Here is a 22,047-nt window from a genome sequence, read left to right on the forward strand (position 1 = left end):
TTAACTGGTTTGAATCCTACTTGAAGGGCCGAGAATACTTTGTGTCTGTAGCTGATTACACATCAGAGCTGACTAAAATGACATGTGGTGTTCCCCAAGGTTCAATACTGGGGCCTCTTCTGTTCAACATCTACATGCTTCCACTAGCTCAGATTATGGAAAAGAACAAAGTGTGTTATCATAATTATGCAGACGACACACAAATCTACATAACTATGTCACCAGGGGACTATAATCCCATACAAGGGCTGAGTAACTGCATTGAACAAACCAACAACTGGATGTGCCAGAATTTTCTTCAATTCAACAAAGATAAAACAGAAGTAATTGTTTTCGGTACCAAGGACGAACAATTGAAAATCACCACTCAGCTTCAGTCACTGATGTTAAAACCCACAAACCAAGCCAGAAATCTAGGTGTAGTTATGGATTCAGACCTCAACCTGAACAGCCATATCAAGACAATTACAAAATCAGCCTACTATCACCTGAAGAATATATCAAGGATTAGAGGATTTATGTCTCAACAGGATTTGGAAAAACTTGTCCACGCATTTATCTTCAGCAGACTGGACTACTGTAATGGTGTGTTTACAGGTCTCTGTAAAAAGTCCGTCAGAAAGCTGCAGCTGATTCAGAACGCTGCAGCTCGAGTCCTCACTAAGACCAGGAGGGTGGATCACATCACTCCAGTTCTGAGGTCATTGCACTGGCTTCCTGTCCAACAAAGAATTGACTTTAAAATCCTGCTGTTGGTTTACAAAGCACTGAATGGTTTAGGGCCAAAATAAATCTCTGATCTGCTGCTACCTTATGAACCATCCCGACCCCTCAGGTCGTCTGGGACCGGTCTACTTTCTGTTCCCAGAGTCAGAACTAAACATGGAGAAGCAGCGTTCAGTTTTTCTGCTCCACATATCTGGAACAAAGTCCCAGAAAGCTGCAGGTCTGCTGAGACCCTCAGCTCATTTAAATCAAGATTGAAGACCTTTCTGTTTGCTGCTGCCTTTAATTGAACCACATTCAATTCATATATTAATCAATTTCCTGCATTTCTGCATTTTACTGAATTTTATTTCTTACACTGTTTCTTTAATTGTTTTAAAATCTCCTTTTCTTTTGCCTTGTGTTTTGATGCTTTTAATGGTTTTATGTGAAGCACTTTGAATTACCTTGTTGTTGAAATGTGCTATACAAATAAACTTGCCTTGCCTTGCCTTGTTCTTCTTCTTGTTGTGAATTCTCGCTTTTTTAAGTTCTGTTTACTTTGTTTTTGTCTTTTAGCTATTTGTATTAGAAAGATCATTTATGGGTTTTTCAGTAGTTAAAAGATATTCCCATAAAGATGAACAGGCCCCAAATCTGATTATCCCTTTGTCCTACAAACGTCAGTGGAGAATAAACCGACAGGAGGGTGATTTAATAATGCTTAAATGCACATTACTGGGAGAAAATACACTTCATTTCTGACCATTCCCTCAGGTTCACACACAGATTTCACACATCACTTATTTTTAAAAAGTGTTTCTAAGTCCTCTAAAAGCTGGCAAACACCAAAGTGATTTCCTGTCACATCCTTTAAGTCTGTCTTCTATCTTCCCAATGACCCACTTGAGGCATCATAACAGCGGCTATGGATAGAACAAGGCTTACCGTCAATCATCATGTAGATGAAAAATATGGGAAACTCGCACTCGATCCCATCGAAAAGCTGGAGAGAGACAGAGAGAGAAAGGATATTATTGCTTTTCCATCTCAGAAAAAGGGGAGCGGCACAGCGACTTTAAAGCAGCGAATGGCTGAACTTTAGTAGCGCTGAGTACGGAACAGAAGGGCACAGGGAAAATATATAGGAGACGTGACATTGCGGATGACAACTCACAGAACACACAGAGGAATAACATTGCTTCCTTGCAAGGGCATTATATTTCAAGTGATGCTGTTTGTTTTGAGGGGATCATTTGAAGGTCTGAGAAGTCAGAAAGTTACTGTGACAAATAAACAAAGAACACTGAGAGGAGAGCTGGATCTGGAAGTTTATCGGTAACAGGTTTTATTCGTCAAGACTGCAACTAGTCCTTGTATAACAAAAAATAACAATACTGAAACAGAAGAAAAAAGTCATCGAGGGGGTAGTAGTTAATGGGTAACTGCTTCAATGCACAGAGTAGGACACCAGTGACATAGTACAGTGACAATCTCTCCATAAATTCACAGTAAAGATAAACATTTTGTTATTTCCTGGTGAGCTTTGTGGGAAGATAAATAAACACATAAGAAGCAGAGAAGCGCCTTCAAGTGACTTCTTGCTTGCACCCCTCGTTTGTTCGCAATGACTCAGTGTGAACATGAACCGGACGGACCACAACGAGAACTGAAACAAAAGTGTGTTTTGTCCTTGTTCCGAACAAAATCATCCGACCTGCAGGTGTGAGGGTAAGATATTCTTCCAAAAAGATAATTTGGGTTTTTGAAAATGCTCCCAAACCTCCAAATGAGCATTCACTTGCCTCATTTTGATACTCATCAAACCATTCAGTGACCCATGTGTGAAGGCATGTGCATTTGTTCTGTCTCTCCACTAATTTATTCAGGTTTTTAATTCAATTGAACCTCTCCCTCACAAGCACTTTGCAAGTCACAACTGACCGATTGAGTGACTGATCGATACGAGTGAGTGTCTGCGTGAGCGGGCGACCGTCTGGTTGTGTTCAGTCGACAGAACGCAGAGGAATAAAAGGCAGCGTTGGGGTGAATTTTCCGGAACAAACCCTTAAATTGACACGAACGCCATCATTTGTTGGATTATTCTCGGAGTCTTACTCAGCCAGAAATCCTATTGCATCACATGTGTGTGTGTGTAGTGTCACACATTTACACAAACCATCATCTAGTTACAAGTCACATGTAGCTGAGACATTTAAGTGAATCACGGCCTTATTAGTTCCAATAATTCAATCCCATCTTGTTCATGCTCGCCTGAGGAGGATCAACACAAACACAAAGTAGAAACAACGTGATCTCATGCGAAGGCGTAGAAAACCACACGCCACATTTGAGGGATTCCACTTATCATGATAAACAAGTTTTTCACGTGTCATTTCATGGCACGGGGTTATACGTGTGAAACAGCTTTTTCACGTGACATTCATCTGTTGGCAGAAATGGAATATGATTTTTAAAATGTATTTTCTGTCGCGTATAATCACCTCAGAATAAGAATTGTGTTTTCGTTAGCTTACAATGAGCCGTCGACACGCTTGGCACACAGGAGAAGTTACAGTTGGTTGCAATCTGCGATCTTACCGCTAGATGCCGCCAAATCCTGCACTCTGCACATTCAACGCCACGTCGTTACTGTGAAACGGTCGCGGTTATAAACAGGCAACACAACTAGGTTTAATGGCTGTAGTTAGGGTTAGGCAACGCAGATACTTCGTTAGGAAACACATCATAGTTGGGCTTGAAATACTTACGTAAACTAAGTAAAATGTGAACGTGAACAGCGTAAATGTAAACTGTCTTTGTCCCTCATCTTTTTCAAATCCCTCCACACTGATGGAGGATAAAAGAGACAGCATCCGTTTGCAATGACAGATGGCTGTCACACACAAATGTATGTGGGAGCTGCATTCACTGGCACCAAGCAGATACGTATACGTGTAGGCTTAAAACGTGCCTCTTTAAATGTTTAATGTCTGCCCCCTGTGATTATGCAGGAATGTGTGTGTCAAACTGTGTATTTCAGCAGAGATGAGAGGCAATTAGAAGCTATCAGGGGCTGAGAGAGGGATGGCAGAGAGAAAAACGAAAAAGAAGAAAAGAAGGTGCATGAAGAGATACAGAAGCCAAGGCAGTCACCCAGTGAGGCCTGTGCTTTTTGGCCCGTTGAGGCTGTAACCAGGCAGCTGATCCCTGGTGTATTGTGCTTGAGCAGCTCGACTGATTGGTAAAACTGTCTATCACACAGGCTGCTGCTCTCTGTCAATGGTAAACAGACAGGGAGCACAGACATCTGCCCTCTGTGAATTCTCTCTTAAACACCAACAACTTAACTCCCTGTCTTCTGCAGGGAGACCTACCTGTGTCAGACGCTCGCTCGGCATTTCATTACACTGTGTGTTTATGCTCATCATTCAAAGGAGGTCGCATTTTGCTTTTTTTTTGGTCAGGTACTATGTTTCTAATGTTGTTCCACCTCTAAAACTGGCATCATTTCTCACATTCAAGAAATCAGGAGTTTGTTTCAATATTTGTCACTGGAAAAAAATGGTAATCATGTGGTAACATTTACTGCATTGTGTAATTTTACCACCTTTATTATTAATATTTGCACTATTTGCTGACGTGGCAGCAAATAAATTACTGCGAACGGCAGCAGGAGCGATCGGGAGTTCAAGCTATGAAACTTAACTGGCACTGTCTTCCACAATAAATATGCCTGTCTGCTGGAAGAACTGAGGGCAGGAAGGAGCCTGAAGGAACCGAGGCATTAAATACTGTTTGCTAGTTCTCAGCCAGGCGTCAAACTCTGGTTCTGAAACTAAACTTGTATTCTTTCTAACGGACAGCACGGGAGGACGACTCCTCAAAAATAATTCTGATTGTGTAGAAGTCTATAAGAGAATGACCCTAGTTCTCACGTCATTTATTACCTCAGTAAACATTGTAAACATGAGTTCATGGTCTTCTTCAATACATCAGGATGTTCATTTCGTAAATGATGGTCCATTTAGAGTAAAATAGAAGATATGGCAGCGTATGCTTTTGTGATTGAAAGGTCGCTGCCATGGAATTGTCCGTGTTTTCGTCTTACAACTTTTACCCTTTCAGTGTGTTTTCAGGTCATGAAAGGTAACACGGGGTGAGAGCTTGATTTAAGAATGGCCATTCTGTGGCTGAAGAAAGCGAGTTTCAAAGTATTCTAAATGGTTAAGAGTTGGTGGAAGCACTTCCACTGTCTTTGTCCTGTTTTTCTGTTTTTAGCACCAAGGATCCACCTTTCTGCAAATAAAAGAACAGCCAAAAGCAATCTAATTTTCTAAAAGGGATATTGTTTCAAACATTATAGAGAGCGACATAGCAGCCGTGAGAGCCACGCGCAGAAATCTGTTGTGTCCTGCAGAAGTGCAGCACATTAGATAACAGGTCACAGCTGAACTGTATTTTATGTGTAAAGCTACTTGAAAAACAAATACATATTTCCAGGAATATCCTTTGTAAATCATTTCTCAGTGTGTTCTTTGGCAAGGAAACATGTTTCCTTGACAACATGTCTAGGGTGCATTCACACTGAACACTTAAAGCTATCCACTTGTGTGATCTGAACAGGCTTTAGTGTCAGGTACCCACCACTGAGTAGACGTGATGAGACCTCTTGAATGAAAGGTGAAACATCTTCGAGACCAAACAGAAACTCTCCCCCACCACCTCCCTGAGCTCATTCATTCTGAGAGGCTAGTTCTGCAGCTCGTGCAAGCATTTGTTTAGCATTAAGAGTCCCGCTTCTGATTCACTCGTTGTACACTGAGCTGATTCTAAAGTGAATGTGCTGCCATTTCGACGGGATCACGGGGGATTCAGAAAAGGACAATGAACTCACTATCATTCAAACATATATATGCATGAGCACACCCACTGTCGGACTCACTAACACGCACAAACACACTAAGATTGGGGGTGAAATACCTTGAGGATTAAAACACTTGAAATGAGTGAGGCTAAGTCACAGACAGATTTCTGAGCATTATCATACAAGGATAATACCTTTACAGGCTTAAACACTTCAAAAACCTTTCAAATGTCACAGTCTAGCACTTTCAAGTTGAATGTTTTCAGGTTTTAAGCATTGCCAGCCATTAGCACTCTGCCTTTTCCTCTGCATTAACAAGTGGTTGACTGAAATAACCTCGAGGTGCATCTTTAAACATTATATTGTTCTTTAACTCTTCATCTGATTGGGAAACCTTGGGGTCTCAGTGTGCATGCAGTGCTGTAAGTCTCCACGACCTGGAGTCCAGCTTTTGTCACAGTGGACAACAATATTTCAACTCTATCTGTGAAGTTGGTGGTGGAGCAGCTCATTCCCTGCAATTGAAAGACAGACGGCTTCCTTTATTCTCTAGTGGGGTTCCCCAGGGCTATATGCTGGATCCTTCACTGTTTTTTTATCTACCAATCTCTTTGAGACATATTCTCCACAGATGTAATATTTATTTCAACTGCTATGCTAATGACAGTCAGCTGTACGTCTTGCTAGAACTGGGGAGAATGAGTAACATTTTGTGTTTGCGTCTGTCTGATATGATAAAATGTAAGAATTGCTTCTCAACAATCCAGGTCTGGCAGGCCTATTGTCTCAAATTAAAATTTGGAAGAATTTGCTAGGACAACCAGATAAGAAAAATCTGTGAAATATAGCACAGATAAATAGAAAGAAAAATAATAATATGCTTTTAGGTTTCCCACCGGCACCAACCTTCATTTCAGCAGGTTTGTAGAAGCGGCGATCCTTGTCTTCGTTAGCGGTGCGGTAGCCATCACGGAGGAAACGCTTGAAGCCGTATTTGCCACGCAGCTTGCGGACAATCTTGTCCAGTGTCTGACTGTAGAGGGCATCGTCATCTACTGCAAAGGCAGGATAGCTGATGGTTGGAAGCAAGGCTGCATCTGTGTTCTGCCCGGGAGAGAAGATTGAACACAAACACCTGAAATGAAATACTGTTCCACAATGTTTTTTTATTATTTTTAATTTCAGCGAGAGTTACTTCAAGACAAACGTTTTTATACGACAAATTTATATGGCCATAATAATCAGCTTATACCATTTAGCACATACATCTTTGTGTTCTTAAGGGTTCTATACTGTGTATGCCTTTAACAGAGAGAATTCTTCTGGTTATGAACAAAACTCTACAGCAGCCTTATTTTCTATCAAGGACTGTCTGAATTAGAGCAATCGTTAGGGATGAATATTGTTGTTAGGCTTGACAAACCATGATGACTGGGTATCTAATGCTTGTATATGGTTTACTCCATTAAGCAGTAAAAACGAAAGCTATTAGGGCCCATCCTCGCATGCAAACAGCTATGAATATTTAAGGGTTATTAATAGACGGCAGATCTTTCAGAAATAAAAGACTTGCTTTCCCTATTCCGTGTGAACTCAACCAGCTACGAGACTAGATTTCGGTGCAAAATATAGTCGACCGTTTGATGCTTCTGTTACGTTTTGCGTCGTAATCCTTTTTTAACTTCTACACATCTCTCCGACTTCTTGTTACAACTCCAATTTACATGTTAACATCCTCGGCAGCTGCAGCTGAAATGGGGTATCAGCTTGCAGAACGCATTCAGTGCAGGTATTGAATTTAATATTGAATTCCATTCTCTTGCCATAGTGTACGCGATACTCATATGATATTTATAATTTGGTTAGCTTGACATAATCCTGTCCGTCTCTCGCTCCCTACTGCACTCCGTCCTTGCAGCTCCTTAACGTTTATCCGATGCAGCTGTAATGCCCCTCTCGTTGTCTAATTACACTCATTTCCTCGCAAGCTGACTGCGAGCTATTCCGCCCGACACGTTCAGCACACACAAAAAGAGATGTGATCATGTAAGTGTCTGCAAGCGGTGGAGTGTAGAGAAGGGAATGGCTTTGCTCTTCCTTTTTCTCTACGTACCACTTATTTTTTTTCTTGCCCCCCCCCCCCTGCTTGCTTGCTTTTTAAACTTTACCTCCCTCCAGCTCTGCAGCCACCTGTCGCTTTCCCAATTTCTTATCAAGGTTGAACCATCAACAGCACAGTTACAGCCAGCGTAATGACTGCACCACGAGGGACATTTTTGAATTACAGACATCCACTCACATACCGACGAGAGTATCGGTTGGTTTTAGTAGTTGCATAGATGGACTCACATGTGAGCGAGACTCTCGGGGCAGTAAGGAGGACAGGGTCTGCCTGTTCCTGTTGTGGGCGTCCAGATCCACGAATATCACCGACCACGAGCAGCCCTGCGGAGCAAAACACATCGGCAGAGAGCATCACGGTCACGGCTGAACTATTTACTCATAACAGGTACACCAACAGCACACATAAACATGCAGGAGGATGGATAACAAGTCCTCCGTCATTTACCCCCCCACCGAGAAAAAAGGCTGAAATTAATCACTTCAATCACACCTCCGCACATAAAAACACACTCTTTTGCTGTAAAACTAGGCGGATATATTTGGGTTGTTCATGTTTTTCAAGTACAGTGTGGGAGTGCTTGAACAACAGTGAGTCAAGAGTCACCCAATCACTTCAAAAGCCCCCACGTACAAAACAGAAGTGCTGCTACTCCAATGCAGTCTGTCCATCCAGTGCACTTAAACACCCCTGGGCGAGAGAGGAGGGGCAGTTTTTATGTTTTTACTTTGTAAGGGAAGTGATCAAACCTCTCTGGCTCTAAAAAACAAAAAAAGCCGGTCCAGTCCACTTCATCCATCCACCAGCAGCGCTTACATAAAACCGACTGAGCCACTCCTGCAACCTGCTAAGCAGTTTCTCATGTAAGTCGAATGCATTATGTATGAATCTTGCCAGAGTCTACTTTTCTTTCCTCTAAAAAAACAGATCCAGCCAAGGCTTTTAGTCAAATCAGCAAGCTTTCCTGTCGTAATTTGCATAGTGCAGTGGATTGCTGGCCACCGCTGTAGGCAGCTGTGCGACAAGTTCAGGGAAATGGCCCTCTCAGGGAAAACTTCTCTGGTGTTACAGCAGCAGAGTGTAAGAAAGCCGAGCATGTAAGGTGAGGGATTTTATCTTGGATGTGTGCCCTTTTGACAGGGGTTGTCTTTTGGTGGGCTAACATTTTCTTTTGAATGAAAACTGAGTCGTCCAAGCTGTATTTTAAAATGCAATGGATTTGTTTTGGTTTGTTTGCTTCTCTTAGTTGCTTTGGGCCGTACAACAAACGCCGAAACAAAACAGTTTTTAAATTATGAGCCTGAAAAATGACTTAAATATGTATATGGAAAATAAATAATTAAAAAGACAAATGATAGAATGGTCATGTATAAATATCAGGTTTTTCTACAGACCATTGCTGACCAAGATCAATCTGGACACTTACCCCTAAACCCCCAGTGATTCGATAACAGAGGTCAATGTCCACAGCTGTGTCCTTTTTGAACCATTATTACCACTGCCTCAGTGCACTTACCCTATTACAGTTTCTTTTATCTCAAGAAAATAAATCAAAAACAAAATATCCTATTCATCAAATATACCATGGAATGAGATGAAATATTTCATACTGACAACAGTTTAAAATGTTGTGAAAACGTTCTATTTTTATATCTTTTCATTATTTCACTTTTTTTCACTCTAATATCCCACAATTCAACTTACCTATTCCAAATTCCCTCCATCATGAACATGTATAATGACCGTATAATACGAGTTGATTAAAGGCCACCATAATTCTATGCAAGAAAACCTTCAATGTCCCTGCTATTATTGCGGGTTGCTAATAAACGTTGACAGGATGTAGATTGTATAAAACCCCTTTGAAAGACCATAATGTACATCCACCTGACATGGCTTTCTGAGCATTGATGTGCGTGATTCAATGCAAAGATTAAAGTCAGCACAGAAAAGTAACCTCTCTTCCACACAAGCACAGGGAACCCCCCCCCCCCCCCCAAAATAAACGATTGCTGGATTGATTTAGGTGTGTGTCCGCTTCCACCACATCCCTGCTCTTGACTGGGTGTGAATTGGGTGACAATCCCGAGATAGAAAGCGGAAGCTGTTAGGATTTGATTGTCCAGCCGTGTGTACACAGCTCTGTGGATTGAATGACCGGCTTTAGAGTGGAGGGATCCTCCTCGTGGCGACATAACTTTTATCTGCAGAGTTCAATTTGTCACACCGAGAAGCTGCTATCTTTTGCATCCGTTTGCGTGACTCGGAGGGATCGTGAAAAAAAAATAAAAAATCTAAAGTTTAACTAACTGAGGACATTGTGTCTCCATTCATCTAGTACAAAGGCTAAATGTGACACACACCCACTAGAGTCTGCAGCCGGTGTAAAATGTACTGGATGTTCCGGTTAAAGAGGCTGAGGGAGTTACATCTGGCGTTGGACGGATGAGAGCCAGCTGGGAAATCAAGATTGATAGAGATCGTTAATAATCAACTGGCCGGTTTGTAGCACTTCCAATCCCATAGTGGGACAAGAGACTGGATGAGACGCTTGCACCCACACTTACAGAGGCACCACGCAGCATGGGTCATACATCAGCTACCTCTATGAATTGATTTTTTTTCATCAGGCTGAGCTTGATGACAAAATCCATTTCCAGGCACAGTTAACCCCCGTCATTTTGTAGCTGATCGGAGGAGAAAAATGAACAGAGACTTCAATATACACTCATCCCGACAGCCTCACGCGTTGATCAAAAAAATACTCATTTGCAGTAGATTGCCGGAGAAGCCGTCGCTGGCTAAAACCCAAGTGGAAGAACAGAAGAAGAGAATAGGCTTGCCACAGTTAGTGCAGGGCTTCCGTTTCCAATCCATTAGCAGATGTAATGAATGTCCCTGCTTTCCTTTCCACAACACAGGCAAGAAATAAGAGAGACGTATTCACGAATGGACACTGTGAGGGAGATTCGGAGAGAAACCAGGAACAAACATGTGGCCATTGATCAAAGTCTGCTGAGCCACACACAAACATATTAGATGAATCTGCTGATGGTGAAACGTCCACTTAGTCCGGCCGTCGATGACAGCAGCACTCATCAAGCCGATGTACTTTTAACTTCGGCTACGCAGGCTGCAAACAACGAGCATATCTCGCTGATGAAGGGAGCTTTGGTGGGCCTCTGCAGATCTGATTTGGAGAATACGCTGTCCATCTATTAATGCCATCTTGTGCCTTGTGACACGATAAGCCAAGACTCAGATACACGAGTCTCTTGGGATTCGCATGAGGAGGAGGACATTATTCAAATACCTGGTTTCCAAACAGGTTGAATCCATTGATGGCCTCCAGAGCAGCTTTAGCCAAGCCCACAGAGCTGCAAAGACAAGAAACACGGAGAATCACATGACACATAATGAGCTCATTTCACTGGCATTGATGCACCATTGGGCAGATGTGAAAGAATACAGGCCTGAGTGATATGGCCCAAAATCTTGGACCCTGAGAAAAGTCATTTCATATTTCGACAACCATATATATCACAATATAGCACGCTTTCTGGTAATTCAATAAATAAAAGGTCTATATGAAATAACCATGAAATGGTTTTGTATACCCCTGTGTGAATTTAGTACTTGACAAATAAAAAGTATTTTCCCATTCAATTTAGAACTTGAGTGCCAAAACGAACAAAAACATTTCAAGTGAAATTATAGAGAAAAAATGATTTCAGAATAGTTTGATTTAAACTACACTTGGGTATTCCCATAAGCAGACTTCTGTTAAATTCTAATTTTCATAGACATTTGTTTCTTATGATCCATTTTGACGACATAATTTCGTCTCATGACATATCCATATGATTCCACTGAAAGATGATAAATTATCATCCTGAATTAATCGCCCAGCCCGAAAACAATATTTCACTTTTTTTCATTTTTGCATAAAAGTGACAAAAATTCATTCAGAATCGCACTTGAATCATAAACTGCTATCGGTTAGGACTCAATAGAGCTTAAGGGTCCTGAGATTATGGTCCACTGTAGATAATGGATCTCTTTAATATAAACCTTATCCTGTATTTCACACTGGCTGGCTGCTGTGATTGCAATGCAGACACAGCGTGAATCAATTTTTCTGTCGTTCCGTTTCCCTTTCTGCCCGGCCACGATCTCCCTGGAAAAGAAGAGGAGGACGACAAAAATTGCAACGGGAACTTGGCGATGACTGGCGGTAGCTCTGCTGATGTGACAAAACGGGCTCAATACCATTAGTGAGGCCTGAATAGATAATACAGAGGATGGCTGGCTAATTCAGCCTGGAACAGAGCTCTGCTGAGACTCGTAATACGGACAGTTCTGGTCGGGACTCGCACAGAGGCAAAGGAGACGTGACGCTTTCAGGGGGGAAACGGGAGGTTAGAAAAGGGATAGCAGGAAACAGGCCCAAAGAAGCAACATGATGCAACCGTTTCAGTTGACAGTTGGAGATAAAGATTTTGCACAGCAGCTCATAGCTCAGTTGAGGTCGTAAGGGGTTAATTGCTTCATATGTGAGTCAGTGGACGGCCACTCGCATCAATATAAGGCCGCCGTATCTTAATGTTTCACACTTTGGTCAAGTGATGACAACTGAATCATCTTCACGACAACTGAGCGAACTCCAGCGAATAACGAGCACCAGAAAAAAGCTGTTAAAAAGATTTTCATTTTGAAGGTGTTTTTTTTTTGGTGTCAGTTTGTAAACTGATGTTTTAGATTTGCTGCTGTTAAATGCCGCCCCCATTTACTTCAATGTAATAAAACTTCTCTCAGTTTTTTGATTCACCGTTCACCGTGGAGGCATGTGAGAAAAGTTTTCTTCAAGAGTTCAAGGTAACGCAGGGTGTTTAGTTTATAAAACAAATGGACATTTTGTCAATGAATTCCTTTATTAAGGCCTTAAGACTAGATTCTGACACAGCGCACCTCTAAAAGACAAGACAATTTCTCATGTATTAACAGTTTAACTGAATCGGTGCTTTAGTTGTCAACATCGTTTAGTCATCATTTAGTAATCAAATGACTAAAAGCCAAATTAACCAAATTAACCAAATAAACCAAATAAACCGTGGACCTTTGGAGCCCCTGGAGATCCAGGGTCCTCAGGCAGTTCCCCGGTGGATAAACCACTATTAACTGGCTATGAAATACAAGCACCCATATATATATATATAAATATATACTAATAACATACAGTACAGCAGTATTCACACGATTCATGTATATAAATGTAAAAACTCACTATCATGACTGATAGATGTTCATGAGAATAATGTAATTTAAAAAAAAACAGCTTCTTACATTATTAGACATGCCACTCTAAATAAAACACTCCGGTCGAGCCGTTTGACTGGGTGTGAGGATAAACACGAGGCAGAGGCAATCATTTGATTTGATATGGACAAATGAACACATCCTTCGCCGTTCATTTCCACCGAGCCTCTTCTGCTGCCCACCGGCACTCCGGGACGAGAGATGACTGCTCAATTTGATCGTTTACACAGATCTTGTTGACACAGAACTATGTTGAATCTGCCCCCGCCGCAGTTCACGCATACGGCACGTTAATTGGCATTGCGGCAAACGGCATGTATTAGCCGGCTCACTAATTGTGGAAATCCAAAGCATGACCTCGAGGGGAGGAAGCAGAAGAAGCACGAGACACAGGGCTCCTTCACTACATCGAGTGTGTTATCTTTTCTTGAAGATATCTTGGCAAGCTGCTGCCAGTAGCCTTGGATTGTTGGAGGAAGAAAAATAAAAACAGGCTCCTCAAGAGATAAGATGGCAGAAATTGAGGATCTTTATCAAGACACTGCGGGAGGAGAGTTCCATGATAAATCAGCGAGGTGCACGTAAGGAAAAGTCTGCGATACCTGAGTCGGACAGTGCTGGTGTTCAAACATGTGGTCCAAAGTCCGTATCTTCATAGCAGTTAATAGTTCAGTCGGTCCATTACGTTCTTCCTCAATGAAGATTGTTTAGCTCTCTGATTTATGTTGTGTCACTGCCAAAGTGTGTTCATTTGACATTTCATTTGGAAATATGCTTTAAAACTGACACGCTGACCCCAAACACACCGTATCAGATGACGTAGGCGTATCTCCCCTTTTTTTAATATGTCACTGCTACAACAGCTTGGTGCGCTTCCCTAAATTGGCCAAAAGAATGTATTTGTGCTGTGGTTAAGTTGCAGATTTCCACCTTAACTGTAATAGTGTGTGTTTCAGTCTTATTCCTGACTTTCTGTAGGCACGGCAACATCCCTCGTTCTGTAGAATGAAACGCATCTCTGTTGCAACTTGGATTGACAAGATGACAGTTTTGTTTCTCTTGATTATTGCTCACGATCTAGAAACGGTCTCCAATGACTCCTTCAGGAATTTATTTCACAGATTAAATTGACAGAAGTCCGCTTCAATAAAATATATAAAATAATAATAATATCCACCAGTAAAATGAAGACCAAAGAAAAGCTGATAAAAGGTTGTTTGTTGTACAACAAATATTTGAGTCATATAATCCTTGTTTTTAAAGCAAGCATTCAAAATTCAAATGACATGCACTTCAAAGCACATTTCTTCTCTGCTGATAATGTGAAGAGTTACAAAAACATCAACATGTAATGGTAGCTATATGCTCTGGTTTTGCAAATGCTTAATTTCAATAGAAATACAATTGAAACAAGCAAAAGAGCCCACTGCTGTGTCCCGTGTGGCCTCTGAACACAAGCCTGCTGGAAACGTCAGACATGGCTAAAGACAGTGGAACGGACAAATATCTCATCAATCATATCAGCTGTAAGGCCAGAGGATCACGCCACTATCACTGCTTGCATCACTGCGCTTTCATACGTGTATAACTTCCTCTGTTTCTCCCCAATTCTGTTCATCCCTTCACCTTTTATCTCACACCGTTCCTTTCTTCCTTCCTTCACATCCCTCTTCCCTCCATCCCAGCTGAAGGCACTATGACATCATTACACCACAGGCAAGGCGCAGATATTCCGGCAGTTAGTAGTCCCCCGCGCTCTTGTTGCTGACGGTTTACTTCGGTACATTTTTGTGGAAAGTTTCAACCGTGAACACACACACACCCACCCACTCTGCACTGGCACGAGCAACGGAATTCAACAAAATGCTAAAATGCAAACTGTGGAATTTACAGCATCACAGTGACTCGGTACACAATGAAATCTAAATTGGGAATCCATTTTTGCCACAGGGTACTTCTCAGAGGCACTGGGGAGAAAATAAAACCGTGGGTCAGTCCCACTCCTTGTGGCTTTTCTGTTGACGTCGGTATACATTGATTGACGTTCAACTACGCCGACACAGCTGGCAGGCAGCGATACGGAGAACAGCGGTAAAGTACTGTACAAATCAGAATCGTGTTTACCGAGTCTGGATGTCAGCATTTACCCGAGTCACTTGGTAACAACCTGTAAATGCTCACAGTCGAACACTGCCAAGTGCTTGTATTCATGCATGTTCTTTGTGTGTTGCTCAGCTTGTGACTGACCTGGAATGTAGCTCAGTGCTGCCGTTGTTGTATTTGCTGCCTCTCTCCCACATGCCGTAGTCAGGCACCCTGTAGGCTCTTTCCACACAGAACACCAGGTTCTGGATGAAGGAGACCTGCACACAAAAAAAACCACATCAAACACATGCACTCAAGCATGCGGTATCACACACACACACACACACGTGCACTCACAGGTCCAGGGCTGCAGACTGTCGACACGTTTCCATATTGAGACACGCGATAATTTCAGCTGCAGCTACACAGGCACTCTCACATCCTTACTCTCACTTACATACGTACACAGTAATGAGAGACCTCTGGTATTGATCTGGAGCGAGGTGTGGAACTCTCCCGCTCATTATGGGGGTTAGACAAGTGGTGAAGAAAGCTGATTCCTCATCAAAGATCAAGGTGTAAGTGAGGCAGCATGTGAATGTCTGCTGCCCGTGACGCGACACCGAATGGACACAGACCAAAACATCCATTTATGGCACAAGTTTGATTGTCAGCGCATCGCTCTTTTATTACAGGCTCTAAAAACTCATCCGCAGCGTCCTTGACTGAATCAGAAAACACAAAACGGTGGCCCAGTGGTTTTAAAGTCGCAATTAGGAGAAGGACCCGGTGTCCATGAGAGACATGTCGAAATCAATGTGCACGTCTAGAAATAAACTAAAAGGGAGAGGCATACAATGTGTGATGACTTAAAGGCCTTGAATCATTAAAAAGAGTGAGTGCGCACTTGACTGATGGGAGATTTAATCTAAAATGACAAAGTTGGGGGGGGGGGGGGGGGGGGAGAGAGAGAGATACAACCTGTGTGGGACTTAACTAGGCCAGTCTGTGAAGGAGGGCAGGGAACGGGGGAGCGAAGCAGTCGAGCCAGGGAAAGAGAGAAAGGTTCGCTGCCTCTCTTTTTTTCCGGGCTTTTATGAGTGGAGTGATTAACGAGGGGAACTGTTCAGTATCTTAATGGTATCTTAATGAATGTTACTGCCCACTGGCCAAACAAGACTCTCCGTCTCCCTGCCGCCAGACGACAGTCCCTGCCAGTTCCGCCTTGTTTTATTTTTGGTGGTGGTGGTTTGGGCACAGGGGAACGATTGCAAAATAATACTACGTGTGCTGCTGCTTCTGCCAGCAGCACTCACACAGTGGGGGGAAAAAAACGATGCATACACCTGTATTATGTGGGGGGAACAAAATACAGGCTGTGATACACACTAGGCTAATGAGATGCTCCATTTCATGCTGCACGAGACTGAAAATGGCATCTGGAAGGAGGTCGATAGTGCATCTTCTCAGAGGACACGCAGCAGCCTTTTCTATACCACCTACGTCAAGGAAAGAAAAAAAAAATACTGCAATGCAGCTTCCAGCTCAGTCAAGTAAACGCCAGTGGACTTCACAAGCTGTGACAGCTGACAGCAAACTAATAAACGATGCCGTAACTGTGTGATTCATCCAAATGGAACACTTTTCCACAAGCGTTGGGTGAGAACACAAGGCCCTTTTGCTCACTAGACCGGATGTTAGTTGATAGAAGGATGGCAGGGGGGGGGGGGGGGGGAAACGCCTCAATTTGAATTATGCAATCTAATAAGCAGTGTTTAAACATGCAAATTCAGAGACAGGACTGCCCTCGTAATAAAAGTAGCATTCTCAATTTGATTGCCATCAGAAGCGAGACAAGGAGGGTTTTTCTGTAAACAAAATGAAGACTGCACGCACTAATTGGTTAGTGGCAAAATGTTTGACTCAGTCTTTACTTTCTTAAGATAAGCCCAATCTAGTAAACAAACAGATTTCTTTACCAGCGGCACAAATGTCCCCGCTCCGTGGCGGTAAGTAAAGCTGTGAATGAGCGGACGATAAAAACTAACAGAATTAATGAAGTTCCAACTGCTCCTCGGGGCCGCACAATAAACAGCACAGTGTGTAAACTTAACGACCAAGTTGCCCTGTTGTTTTGTTCAGAGACAAACATGAAGAAGACAAAAACAGACACCGGACAGATACATCAAACTCTGGGGAAAAGCATTCAAAGCCTTTCGGTAATGGCCTGGGTTGGCGCGCTGCCAAATAGGACGTTACCGGTTCGATTCCCAGGAGGACGTTTAAGCCGCCGCAATGAAATCATCTAAACGTTTCCCTGTTGAAAGTCAATTGAGCGGCTCAGCAAAAAACATAAATGTGAACGGGGCTATAAAAGTGAGATACTGTCCCCTGATCCTGCATTTGTGTCGGCTCCAGGATATCTGCAGGGGATTTAGGGTGCAGCTAACTGCCTTCAGAAATCCCTCGCTCTTACTTTAAAGCATCTGGTCGGACTTTCAGGAGGAAGCATCGCACAATTAAAGACTCACGAATCGCATTAGGTCCCACAATTTGTTTTATAATACATTTCAGTGTGGTACAATTTTCCCAATAGGAATTTTCACGAGCTAGCGCACACACTCATGAAGTGCAAAAACATGGTTCTCGTAAATGTCAGAATGCAGTTTAGAGACGCTTCAAAATATGTTGATTATAAGGATGATGTATACGGTATTTATTTTGGATCGGCAGTACTCGGAGATATTTGCTGTCGCGTCATGTACAGAGGAAGAAGACTACAGGTCTGCTGATATGCCAGCAGCTCTGTGTCGCTGCACTTAATACTGGCCATCGGTGTATTGATGTTTAGTAGTAATGTTTACCACTTTCATCTTCTCAATGCTGACATTTGCACAGTACAGCTGATGATAATGGGAATGTAATTAATGAATGTTTTGCAGAGCGGTCATAAAACAAAGTATTGGACAAACGAATGGCAGATCACCAAAGCGAGTCATCCTATTGGGACCACGATTGTCTTCATGACAATCCGCAAAATAGTTGTTGAGATATTTCAGTCAAGATCAAAGTGGTGGACCGAGCGAGAGACAGACATTGCCGTTCCTAGAGCACACAGTAGCATGGACCAAAATACTGTCGGTGGTTATTGTATGTGCAGTTTAAGCTCTTTCACTCATTTGAAAAATCTCTCATGTATAAATCAAAAAATTCAAATATTGACGGCAGCATTCTGTTTCATGTATAATTACCGTTGGAAGAAGAGACGTAAACTGTTTGGGACTCAAGCCGGACACTGATTGCTGCTCGCAGATGAGCCAAAGAATATCAAAGCAATAGGCAGGACGGGGCGTAAATCCCCGGTGTCCAGCATCGATTACCTCGGCAGTCATTTTAGCACCTTGTTTACCTCATCGGTGTTGTAAATGATTTGCAGACCGGAGCAGATCATCTCCACCAGGTACAGCAGAAACAGGGAAACGGCATCGATCTGCAGCAATGACAAAGGGAAGGACAGAGTGGATAAGACACCGTCAAAAAAAACAAAAAAACATCACTGTCATTTGTACAGGACTCGTCAATACGGGTGTCTTTGACTTCCGACAGTGTAGAGACTGAGGCGTGAGCTTTATATGAGCTATTAGGCCTTTGGCATTGGGTTGGTATCATCAATCACGCAATTTACTTCAGTTTGCAAAGTTGTCGGAGAATAAATCACAACCAAGGCTTAAGCGTGTATACAGTAAGTGTTTAACAAATACACAGCTCTGATGATTTGTGACGTTTTCTTCGTCACAACATTATAATTCAGATTTTCTATTCAGCTCTCACGAGAAAGGAAGTCTCCATCCAAACCGTACACACCAATTTCACCTGTCAACACCATTGACAGAAGAATAAGCGGTTTCAGTCTCCATTTAATGCACATCCACCTCTGAGGACAAGTCAATTGTCCAACCGTACATGCATAACATACGGCTCAGTTTCATCCCTGACCACAACCAGTGAAATAATTGACATTTTTTATGTGATCAGAGATACAATACACGAGTAATGCGGTGGGATTTTACTCTCCGGTCTTTACAACATGCAATAAAAACGTGTCTCTTCAGCCTTAAGAAGCTCCTCGCCTGTTCAGATGTCATCATTCCATCTGGATATTTCCCAAACGCACACAATGCGCACATTGCGGAAAAAAAAACACATTTTCATTTCGGTCTTTCCACTGAGGGTTTGCCTCATTTCTGCACTTGTCTGCTCGCTGGCTGACCTGCAGGTGGTGGTAGTCGCTGTAGGAGTGCACCTCATCGCCGGTGACTACGTTGAACACTGAGTGCAGACACTTGGAGGGGCTGGGGTCCTGTTTGAACTGCTCCACCTGAGGGAGAGAGACACACGGAGAGCGAGAGGACAGGATGAAAGAGAGAGGGTCAAGGGTCAGCACGGAGAGGGGGAGACAGTCATTTCCTCACAAGAGGTACAGTGCACCACAGTAGCAGCCTTGAACACATTCAATGACACATAATTAGTAACCTTGCGTATTGAGTTAATGCATGGTAATTCACTGTCATGGTAACACCTGCTGTGCTTCAATGGGAGTTTTGTTTATGGTTGTATACTGAGGCGATTTCCTCGTCCACGTTTTTACATCTAACCATTAAACCTCGATTGGGACTTCAACTCCTTTCAACAGACTTGCTCTGTCCTTCACTTACAATGGATTCATATTTTTTTGCTCCTCATCTTTAAAAGGAGACCAGAATGCATATATCAGCCTCATGGTTGAGGAGTTATTACGTATTCATGCTGGCTGTGCCATTGTTGGCATCTTCGTTTCCGAGGGAATCGGCTCGGGGATATGTTGAGGGTATCTACGCGACAATTTTCTGAGAAACAATGTATTGAACGATACAAAAATCCCTCTCAATCATCACTTGTGACCCGTTAGAAGTGTGTGGCGCTGTGTGTATCTGCAGAGACACTGCCCTATGCCTGGATTTTCTCTTTTCGTCGTATTTTGCTGTGCACTGAGGATTTGAAGCCCCACGTGGGGGAATAACCCCCAAGGGTGTGCAGCCCGTTCCCATTCCCAGGTCAAACACCGGCGCTTTGCCCAGCCCCCTGCGCTGCACTCATTCAAAACCCGGCACCTTCCCACATGTTAGTGAAGAGCTGCGGATGTGTTTATTTGTGCCAGTCCCTCTCGTTATTCAATCTCTTGCTCTCTCGACCACCGCTGCTCTCTTTCTCTCACAATTTTGAACGCTTTATTTGCAAACAGCAACCGACAATATGACGACATGCTATGCCTTTAAGGCCATGTTCAACTCCCCACAATGCAGGACTACATCAATCCATACACACTGCAGTGACACATATCATCTGTTGTTTCTCAGATAAAATAAACTGGAACCGTCAATATGATATATACTGTACAACACAGCACAGTCTGCTCCCAAACTGATAAGGGGTCAGATTTAGGGGCGACCAAACTACCACTTGGTTTACGACACAAAACACATTAAAAAAACCAGAACAAGGTGGTTGTCGTGTTTTGTGTTGAGTGAATTGTTTCTGGCTCCGTGTGTGTGTGTGTGTGTGTGTGTGTGTGTGTGTGTGCTGCATCGACTGCACCCCCAAATTACAGCTGGGCCACCAGTCGCGTCGTGCAGTTATAAATAATTGGCCCTTTGTCCCATTTTTACCTCATTTGTGTCTCCCCTCTCCCTGCTCTCTCCATCATCGAGCCCCAACTCGCTGTCTCCATTTTTCTCTTTCTACCTCCCTCGCCTCACTTCCACCTATCTTCTCTCATTACTTTCTATTATTCACTCTCTCTTTTTCTTTGTTACACCCCGTGCTGTCTGTGTATCTTTATCTCTTTTCTACCTCTGGCCACCTTTTTCTCTCTCTCGCTCTCTTTCTCTCCTCGTCAGGTCAGAGTGGAGACCCTCAATCCCACTTTTGCTCAAACTGCTCCACTTCCTGCCATCCCACGGCATGTGTGTGCGTGTGTACGTGTGCGTGTGTGTGCGTGTGTGGTGCATGTGTGATAGTGAGGGAAGAGCTACCTCTGTAAGCAGCTGACGACAGGTACTGCTGTTTCTGTTTGTATTAACACTATTTCTGTGTAGAGATCTCTCTGATTCCCACTCAAGCAGAGCCACGGTGTCAAGTGGCTCTTCCCTCGGGATATTCTGAGAGGCCCCAGATCTTGTTTATTGTTTCAAGTGCTGCAATGCGCCAATATGAGCTTCAAATTAGTGAAACACTTCAACTTCTGCTGCTCAATTCCGGCGATAGGAAATTGTACAAGTCCGCCTTCATGCATTTATTTTACATCTATTGCCACCAAAAAAAACAACCTTGCATCTCGTTAAACCAGGGATTCCCAAAGTGGGGTGCGCGCAACCCTGGGGGTGCGCGAGCTGCCTCTAGGGGGTGCGCGAGAGGAAAAGTGTAATGGCGGTCTGATGGTGTAATAATATTAAATATTTAAAAAAAAATGTAATTTTAATTTAAAAACTGTCAGGTGGGACATCTGAAGCTATCAGTCGTAAAAGAGGAGAGGGACAGAGAGAGAGAGAGGAATCGGAGGCGAGGGGAACAGAGAGGTGCGTTGGGGAGAGACCGGGAGAAGAAATCTAACGGGAGGAAGATGAGACGGAGGAGACCGAAAAGGAGGAAGGGATAGCACAGACAAATCGGGAGCACATCGGCCCATCGCGGAGTCAAGGTGAAAAAAGAGGAAACGAGGGTGAGCATCAGACTGGGAAAAAAAAGAGGGAAAATGATGAAAAGTATCTGTGTCTGGACTTCACTTGGATTGGCAACGCAGATTCCCCAAAGCCACAGTGCGTGGTGTGCAGTGAGGTTCTGGCTAACAGTCTGAAGCTCTTATTTACGTCGCCATCTGAACACCAAGCATGCCAGTGCAAGTCAAAAGCCCATT

The 22,047-nt window shown here is 43.1% G+C and overlaps 1 protein-coding gene across 3 annotated transcripts in view; it reads right to left on the reverse strand.

Moving 5' to 3' along the window:
- Positions 1-22,047, reverse strand: part of phkb (phosphorylase kinase, beta) — an 88,081-nt gene that overhangs the window by 43,067 nt on the left and 22,967 nt on the right. For all 3 annotated transcript variants that reach the window (XM_079284610.1, XM_079284611.1, XM_079284612.1), the window contains 7 exons: positions 19,366-19,473; positions 18,505-18,585; positions 15,258-15,373; positions 11,008-11,071; positions 7,922-8,017; positions 6,479-6,676; positions 1,654-1,711 (listed from right to left, as the gene is read on the reverse strand). In XM_079284610.1, the coding sequence (XP_079140736.1) occupies positions 1,654-1,711; positions 6,479-6,676; positions 7,922-8,017; positions 11,008-11,071; positions 15,258-15,373; positions 18,505-18,585; positions 19,366-19,473 (721 nt within the window). The remainder of the gene's footprint in view (positions 1-1,653; positions 1,712-6,478; positions 6,677-7,921; positions 8,018-11,007; positions 11,072-15,257; positions 15,374-18,504; positions 18,586-19,365; positions 19,474-22,047) is intronic.

This window comes from Melanostigma gelatinosum (genome assembly GCF_949748355.1).
Source record: "Melanostigma gelatinosum genome assembly, chromosome: 2".
Taxonomy (NCBI): domain Eukaryota; kingdom Metazoa; phylum Chordata; class Actinopteri; order Perciformes; family Zoarcidae; genus Melanostigma; species Melanostigma gelatinosum.